Source organism: Mastomys coucha, unplaced genomic scaffold (assembly GCF_008632895.1).
Source record: "Mastomys coucha isolate ucsf_1 unplaced genomic scaffold, UCSF_Mcou_1 pScaffold11, whole genome shotgun sequence".
In the NCBI taxonomy this organism is placed as follows: domain Eukaryota; kingdom Metazoa; phylum Chordata; class Mammalia; order Rodentia; family Muridae; genus Mastomys; species Mastomys coucha.
In genome coordinates this window covers 29,730,807-29,739,538 of record NW_022196893.1, presented here as the reverse complement: position 1 = coordinate 29,739,538, position 8,732 = coordinate 29,730,807, and the positions used below count along the sequence as shown (strand labels likewise).

At 46.8% G+C, this 8,732-nt stretch overlaps 1 protein-coding gene and 1 non-coding gene across 7 annotated transcripts in view; both read left to right on the top strand.

Annotated features, from left to right (window-relative positions):
* Positions 1–251: 251 nt before the first annotated feature.
* The window catches only part of Kansl2 (KAT8 regulatory NSL complex subunit 2), a 15,693-nt gene continuing 7,212 nt past the window's right edge, over positions 252–8,732 (top strand). Inside the window, exons 1-7 of one of the 6 annotated variants that reach the window (XM_031354698.1) lie at positions 252–334; positions 837–1,095; positions 2,943–3,121; positions 3,431–3,545; positions 5,511–5,674; positions 5,920–6,086; positions 8,237–8,333. In XM_031354698.1, coding sequence (XP_031210558.1) covers positions 845–1,095; positions 2,943–3,121; positions 3,431–3,545; positions 5,511–5,674; positions 5,920–6,086; positions 8,237–8,333 — 973 coding nt within the window. In that variant the 5' untranslated portion in view covers positions 252–334; positions 837–844. Of the gene's footprint in view, positions 409–428; positions 1,096–2,942; positions 3,122–3,430; positions 3,546–5,510; positions 5,675–5,919; positions 6,087–8,236; positions 8,334–8,732 lie in introns of those variants that run through there. The other 5 variants (XM_031354687.1, XM_031354715.1, XM_031354677.1 and 2 more) reach the window with 5 other exon arrangements.
* Positions 8,425–8,561, top strand: LOC116083166. Its single transcript, XR_004115625.1, has one exon. It is a non-coding gene; the product is annotated as a small nucleolar RNA SNORA2/SNORA34 family (small nucleolar RNA).

Sequence of the window (8,732 nt, the reverse complement as noted above, 5' to 3'; positions counted from 1 at the left end):
GTGTAGTGACGGTAAGGAGGTAGCTGCGGGAGAAGACTGGAAACCGCTGCCATCAGAAAACGAACCCCACAGAGATGAAAAAAGAACGGAACCCAGCGACTGGCTGTGGCCGGCCTCTCCGACGGCCCACTCACGGGCCGAGTTTCTGACAGACACTGCACCTCAGCCACTCCCGTGGCCGAGTCCCTCAATGTCCCGCCCTCCTCAGGTCTTGACCAATAGGAGCACAGCACCCTCGGAGCAGCGACCAATTAGCGTCTAAAAGCCGCCGGGCCCTGCTCGGAGCAGGCGGAGCAGCCAGAGGGCAAGCTGCGCGGCGCAGCGCGGCGGGGAGGTAAGATGGCGCCGTGCCGGGCGCTTCCCCTTTGCTGTTAGGCTGCTGCTCGCCCTTTCTGTCAGCGCAGCGCGGTAGGTCGTCTCCTGCAGCGTCGGAGCCTCTCCGGTTGCTAGGCTCTCGGGAGCCAGGTTCTCCCGTGCCGGGAGCCGTAGGACAAGATGGCGCTTGCTGGACGACGGCCCAGGCTCTCGGGCCGCGGCTGCGAGCTCTGAGGCGTCCGGGGACAAAGGCGGCGGCGTGCCGGCCGGGCGTGGGGGCGGGGCGCGCCGTTGCAGAGGTGCCGCGTGGGACGGGCGCCGCGCTTCCGGTCTGCGGCCGCGGAGGCTCGGCCGACGGGGTCGGGGCCAGCGCGGCGGCGGCTTCCTAACGGAAGGCTGCCGGGAGGGCGACCCTCGTCCTGCCGCCGGCCCCGGCGCGCGCGCGGAAGCACGGAGACGAGCGGGCGCTTGGGGCCAGGTTCAGGCCGTTTTGATGTTTCGTGTGACCACCCTCCCCGCAGGTTTTGGTATGAACAGGATTCGGATTCACGTCTTGCCAACGAATCGGGGGAGGATCACCCCAGTGCCCAGGTCCCAGGAGCCCCTCTCTTGTTCTTTCGCTCACCGCCCGTGCTCTCAGCCGCGTCTGGAGGGGCAGGAGTTTTGCATTAAGCATATTCTTGAAGACAAGAATGCACCCTTCAAACAATGTAGTTACGTCTCGACGAAGAATGGGAAAAGGTGCCCCAGTGCTGCCCCAAAGCCCGAGAAGAAAGATGGGTATGTGAAGAGACGTGGCTGTGTTGGTGCCTTCGGGCCCCGAGCCGCTCTTACTTTTCTTTGCCGGCGCTTGAACCCAGGGCCTGGTGCGGGCAAAGCACGGGTTGCATCACCGAGCCTGTTGGGACGCCTAAACCTCCTACCTTTAGACTTTCATTTTTATTACATTTTGAAGCATATATTCCCCGTTTGTAGTGTGTTTTGTGTGTGTAGGGACACGTGGGGAGGCCAGAGGCCAGTTTCCCCGAGTCGGTTCTCATACCTCGTGGTACGGAGGATAGAAGAAGGACGTTAAGCCTGGCTCGAAGAGCCCCCCCCCGTCCCGGAACTTTCCATAAGGAGTTGCTTGGGACAGTTTTGGCAACCCTTTAACGGTTTTAAAAATGTTTTATGTATATGGGTGTTTTGCCTGCATGTATGTTTGTGTACCACGTTCATGCTTGGAGAGAGGGCGTTGGACCTCCTGGGACTGGAGTTAGAGAATGTTGGTGCGTCACCAAGCTTGCCCTCTGCCCTCAGTTTTAAAGTGAAAAGAGGATCGTAATTCATAGAGTTGGTCATATCTGTGGAGTTTTGGGTCATGTGTTTGTAAAATAGATATTGAGAATACATTCTTAGGGAGGCATGTCAAAATACTCAAAACGATCAGATGATGCTGCCCAACGCAGTGCTGGGGCAGGTCTGTGGGATTCAGGCCAGCCTGGTCTACAGCTGAATAGCCAGGGCTAAACAAAACCCTGTCTTACCCCACCCCGCCAACAGTGAGAACTGGAAGGACATTTGAGGCGAGGATGTTTAGTTAACTGCTTACTTGTAAAATTAAGGATTTGAGTTCTGACTGTGGTCAGAGTAATTTTGAACCCCTAATTCTCCTGCCTCAGCTTCTGGAGTTGAGGGATTATTCCCATTGTCTCTGAAGTCTTCTTCCTTAACATGTGCTGCCACACACATGTGGTCAGAGGATGGCTTTCCTGCCATGTGGGTGGTGATGGGATGGATGAACTCAGGTGGTCGGCCAGGGTGGTAGGTGCCTCTGTTTGCTGAGTCACTGAATTGGCGCTCTAAGTTAATTCTTCATGCTGCGGTGCTGACTGACTCACTTGCCAAGCCTTGTTAAGAGGCACACGTGTGTGTGTGTGTGGGGGGGGGGGTTTGGAAGGGCTTCATAGTTCTTTATCATATATATATTTAATCTGTGCAAAAATATGACTTTACTAGGTAATTTTTAAACATCTAGTTTTAGAATTGAAGCATGTTCGCCTATAGTGGGTTGATAGTAAGGTGTGTTTCCAGAATTAATTTTGAAAAATAAAAGCAGCTCTGATTTTCTTTGAGATACTATTATAGTTGGAATGTTTTGTTTGATGACTAGAACACTGGTTAATCTTTCCTTCTTTACCTTGGATAGCAGCTACTGTGAGCCAGGGAGGTCGCATGGCTTAGAGACGCTCCTGCATGGAGCTTAGGGTTTGACTTTGAGCAGCATACACACTACACCACACCACACCACACCACACCAAACAAAAGACCCCAAATGGCTTAACTTGGGGACAGTTAAGTTTGTGGTTCACATTGCTCCCTGCCCCCAACTGGGTCTATTTATTTAGCCCTGACTCTCCTGGAACTGTGTAGACCAGGCTGACCTCGAACTCACAGATCACCTGCCTCTGCCTTTAAAGTGCTGGGATTAAAGGCATGAGTCTTTATGCCTGGGTTTCCGTACTGGTCTTCAAGGTGTGAATATGATAGTCATTTATATTTCCTAAGGAAAAAGTCAACTGGTGACTGTATATTGCTGGATCCTTTCAAGATAGGACCTATTAAATATTAATGTTTTGTTTCCATAGGGTGTCTTTCTGTGCCGAACATGCTCGAAGGAATGCCCTAGCATTTCATGCTCAAATGAAGAAGAGCAACCCAGGCCCTATGGGTGAAACCCTCTTGTGCCAGTTGAGCTCATATGCTAAAACAGAGCTGGGCTCACAGACCCCGGAGAGTAGCCGCAGTGAAGCCAGCCGGATACTGGGTAAGGATCCTCTCCTCTCCCCTGGGATAAAAAAGGAAGATGCTTCCGAGTAAGTGTAGCTCGTGGCAGTGCTTTGGGAGCTGGGTGAGCATGCTAGGGTTGCTCATGCTAGTTGCTCGTTGTATTGCATTTAGAAGTTGTTTAGATATATTTCTCCCAACCTGGTGACCTTTCCTTGTGTTAAAATTTTAAAAAGTTAAAAACTTTGAATTTTAAGGTTTCTGGTTGATCTCTTAAGTCATGTAGCTTCGTATGTGGAGTTACAGAGGTGGGAAGTCTTAATGGCTGCTCTTCCCTTCCTTGCCTCAGATGGAGACAGCTGGAGTGATGGGGACCAGGAACCCATCACTGTGGATCAGACATGGAGAGGTGACCCTGACAGTGAAGCCGATAGCATAGACAGTGATCAAGAAGACCCCCTGAAGTAAGTTGTAACTCCACATAAGGCTTTTACGTATCTTATGTAGTTAGTGTGTAGACTGTAGTGTAGCATGTGGTTAATATATGTAGGTGGGTTTAAGTGTCATGGTTCAACACCATTTTGCTCCAAGGCAAGATTTGTTGATTGGGAGAAGTCTTGTAACTAACTCGTAACTGACTTGCGCCCCTAAGATACTGTAGGGAAGAACAGATCTTTTGACAAAGGAACAAGAGGGAGGCAGAAAGGTGCTGGCTGGCTAGAGAGGAGAAAATGCACTTAATAGATAATCGACCCAAATCTCAGAAATAACGAGCTAATGATACTTGCTGCAAAATTCCATGGTTCTGACTTTTTAAATGGGAAATAATAAAAGTGTTCAATAGTTGCCTTTGGTTTCATGCCTAATAAAAGGAAAACTGATTTAGAAACTCAAACTTTAATTATATGTTAAGGTCTACTCTAACCCCTGGTCATCTTACGAGTTTAGAAATATCAAATTATTTACTGTTCCAAAATCTCTATCTTCTCATAGCAGGGTCTCATTATGTAGCTCTGACTGGCCTGGAACTTGGTATTTGAGTCAGGCTGAACAAACTCAGGCTTTATTTTCCCTAGTATTTAAGTTAGTTCTGAAGCGCCGGGCCAACCAAGTGGACATCCGTGCCCTGGTCCTCAGGCAGCTGCCAGCATACAGGTTCTACTTTGTTGTGGGCTGCAGTGAGACTCTGTTGTCACACTTTTATAAGTGTCCCGTGAGGCTCCACCTTCACACTGTGCCCTCCAAGGTCGTGTACAAGTAAAGAGCTCTTTTCATCAACTAACCAGCAAAAGCCCACAGAAGTGGGCCCTTAGATAGTATTTGTCTTCAATAGTGCATGGTACACACGAGCACACACTATATACTGTTTTTTTGTTTGTTCGTTTGTTTTTTTGAGACAGAATTTTCTCTGTGTGGCTCTGGCTGTTCAGGAACTCGCTCTGTATTTGGCCTGGAACTCAGCCAAGTTTTAATTACTTAACTCAGAAGCAGGAAACAATCTTTATATTAACTTCTAGAATAAAAATGGCCTCTGTTTCTGGAGTGTTGGAATTAAAGGCATGCAGCATCATGCCCAGCCATCTTTCCTCATTTTAACTGTATAAATAATGAGACCTCTCCCCTCCCATTCCAGTTTGTGAGAAACCACATTGGTGTGGAGAGGTCTCCCTCCACCCTGCCTCTTCTCACAAAGAACCTGCTTAGTTCTTGACGCCCACGTGGGGCCACACGTAAATCTCTCGTACCTGATGTCCACGTGGGACCAGCTCCAGGCTGTTTGAGAGCCTCATCTGCTCTCAGGCTGGTGGCATATACTTAAGAAAAAATTGTTTTGCTGGGCAGTGGTGGCACACGCCCTTAATCCCAGCACTTGGGAGGCAGAGGCAGGCAGATTTCTGAGTTCAAGGCCAGCCTGGTCTACAGAGTGAGTTCCAGGACAACCAGGGCTACACAGAGAAACCCTGTCTCGAAAAACCAAAAAAAAAAAAAAAAAAGGAAAGAAAAAATTGTTTTTGTTGTTGTTTTTAGTGCTGAAGATGGGACCAAGGGCCTTGTTACACATGCTAAGTTCTCTACCGCTGAGCTGTACTTCCTAACCCTCTTTATTTTCTTTTTTATTATCTTAGTAAAATGCTGTGTGAAAATATTCCTGTTTAGTAGGATGTGTCAATTCAGATTGACTTTGTTAAATACAAATTGAGGCTATTTTCAGCTTTTTACTGTTTGTTGTTTGTTTTTGAGATAGGGTTTTATATCTAAGTTGACCTTGAATTTGCTATGTAGTCCAGGCAGGCCTTGAACTTGTGTTTCCTTGTGATCCTTGTGTTTCCACCTCTAATAAGTGCTGGGATTATTGGCACACATCTCCATCTTTATCTTTATGACTGTTTTTTTTTTAATGCTTTGTTGAATTTATTGTTTTATTCCAGGCATGCTGGTGTCTATACAGCTGAAGAAGTGGCTCTTATTATGAGGGAAAAGCTAATTCGTTTGCAGTCTTTGTACATTGATCAGTTTAAAAGATTACAGCACCTACTCAAAGAGAAGAAGCGCCGTTATTTACATAATCGGAAAGTGGAACACGAAGCTTTAGGCAAGTTGGATGGAGTTGAGCCTGCCTGTCTAAAGCTAATGACTCCCTGTTCGCTTGGGTTGGAAAACCATCCTGGATAGTTTTTTAAGTTCCACCTTGACTCTTATAGCCTCTCTAATGGTGGCTGTGCAATCTCCTGCCCAGTACTTGAGAAGCCCAGGCTAGGGAGTTTGTTGTGAACTCAAGGCCAGATAGGCTGAAGTTTTTTAGAAAACTTGATTTTTTTTTTTTTTGTGACTCTCTAGGTAGTAGTCTCCTGACTGGCCCCGAGGGACTTTTGGCCAAAGAGAGAGAGAATTTAAAGCGACTAAAATGTCTTAGGCGATACCGTCAACGCTATGGAGTAGAAGCCTTGCTACACAGGCAGCTGAAGGAACGCAGAATGCTGGCCACAGAAGGGGCTGCTCAACAGGTAATTTGCAAAATATGGTGGAATTCATTGTTTTATTCCAGACGTGCTGTGAACTGGGTGTGCACATTCACTTTATTGATAAGATCATCAAACACCATGGGTAGTCCTGGCTTTGAAATCCAACTTCTACTAAATGCACTTACCTGGATGTCAGCAAGTAGGAGCTCTAAGTCTTGTTTTCTCTCGTTCAGCCCTGTGTGTGTGGCACAGCAGCTTTGCCAAGCTCAGTATTCAAAGTGAAGAGTTTAGGAGATTGATACTCAACTTCTTTGGTTCAGGAAGTCCTTAGTTTAGAAAATTGACAAAAGTTTTACCCAAGCAGTTTGGAAAGCTTAAAAAAAAAAAAGAAGAAGCAAGCTGGGTGTGGTGGTGCATGCTTGGCTCTAATCTCACCAGTTTGTGGGAGGATGAGGCAGAGTCAGTAAGCTTGAAACCAGCTTGCGCTTACACAAGGATTTTGCAGATCATTCTAAAAGAATAGTAATGGGCTGGAGAGATGGCTTAATGGTCAAGAGTGTTGATAGTTCCTGGGCAGTGGTGGTGCACACCTTTAATCCCAGCCCTTGGGAGGCAGAGACAGGTGGATTTCTGAGGACAGCCTGGTCTACAGAGTGAGTTCCAGGACAGCCAGGGCTTCACAGTATACAGAGAAACCCTGTCCAGTGTTGATAGTTCTTCATGAACCCCCATACTCCATTCCAGACCACTCCAGTCAGCTCTAACTCCAGTCCCTAGGGACCCAAAGCCACCTTCTGGCTCCTCAGGCACTGTACACACTGTAGATAAACATGCAGGCAAAACAGTCACACACACAAAATTAAATAAAGACAGCTGGGCGTGGTGGCATACCTTTAAATAGCATTCTAGAGGCAGAGACTGGAGGGTGGATCATCGAGTTCCAGGCCAGCCAGGGCTCTTACACAGAGAAATCCTGTTTTGAAAAACAAAACATTAAAAAGAGGGTGGGGGAGGTTAAAAAAAATAAATTGAAGAATGGTAGCAGTTAAATGTCAAAGTTAGGCTGACAGAATAATTCCATGACCATTGTTTTGTTGTATTTGTGGCTGTGAAAAGAACTACCCAGTGTAAACAACCCAGGGGATGAGGCTGTGTCGGTGTTAGAGGCTCTAGTGCATTACGGCTGAGGTGGTAGAACATCTTGGTGGCTTGCTTTCTCTTGATTCCGTTTTATTTTGTCTGGGCCACAGTGCATAGTCAGGGTGTTTCCTCTGTGCTCCAGCCCTCACAGAGCCCAAAAGTGCTGGGCTTGGTGCAGCTCTAATAGCAGCTGTGGTGACCGAGGTGGTAGGATCATAAGCTTAGGGCCTTCTTAATTCTTTTGCCTAGCATGCTTGAGATCACAATTACCACCCCAAAAAAGTCTTATTGTTAAAAAGATTAGTTGAACTGGGGATTTAGCTTGGTGTTAAGAGTATATGTGTATAATTTTGGATTTATTTCCTAGCATTACCAAAAAACTTGATGTTTGAATCAGGTTCCCACTGTGTGGCCCCTGGTTGTCCTGGAACGGGTTTTGTAGACCAGGCTGGCCTCTCAGCTTTGCCTCTGCCTTTGCTAAGACTGATACACTGACCATAGTACCTAGTTAAAGCATGAGTGTACAGGGGTAGTCTCCTCTCCTCTGACGGAGAGCACCTGAAGGAGCCCTGCAGCTTTGTAGGTCTCACCATGCAGCTGTTTATGTGCTTATAGATAAGCCAGTTATGGCAGTACACCGTCAATGTAAGCTATTTACAGTTTAGAGATAATTCCTAGAATTCTGTATTTAGTATTTTCAGACCCAGTTGACTGGGTTAACCTGGTGAAGGGACAGGCTGCTCTTTATATTCCGTCCACAGTTTGGAGAATCAACTCCATTCTATACATGAGGTTTCGTTGTTCCAGTATTGGTGAATGCGTTTGTATTTATTTATTTTATATGTATGAGTACACTGTAGCTGTACAGATGGCTATGAGCTATCGTGTGTGGCTGCTGGGAATTGAACTCTGCTGGCCCCGCTGCTAGTGAGTGGGTTTGTTAAATGTTACATTTTCCACTTTGTATGAATTGACTCTCCTTGAATAACTGAATAATATTATAGTTATATGTTTTCTGTAGGGTTTATTTGTATTTGTTTTCTCAATTTTAGGCTCATACCACTCGTTCCAGTCAGAGGTGCTTGGCCTTTGTGGATGATGTTCGCTGCTCCAATCAGTCTCTTCCGATGACCAGACACTGCCTTACCCGTATCTTTATGACATGTATTGAGGTTTTGAGAGTGTGGTTGAGACAGGGTGGTTGAACTCCCCATCAGTTTCACTGAAGACCTTGGTTACTCTGGCCCTGAATCAAGGCCAACAGTTTGCTGACGCTGTTGGTTTCAAGCAGGCGCCTAAATAAATGTCTTTCTATGGTCTGTTGGCCGTTTCAGAAATTTTAAAATGTAATGGTCAATTCATTAGAAAGAAACACCTGGCTGGCTGGATATGGTACCCACCTTTGTAATTGTAGCACTTGGGAGGGTAATGCAAGAGAATTGGGAATTTGAGGCTTGCCTTGGCTACAGCAAAATCCTGTCTGGGTAGATGAAGTAGGTGCCAGGAGCCAGAGAAACAGCTGAGTCATTGGTGATAGATGTGAAGGCT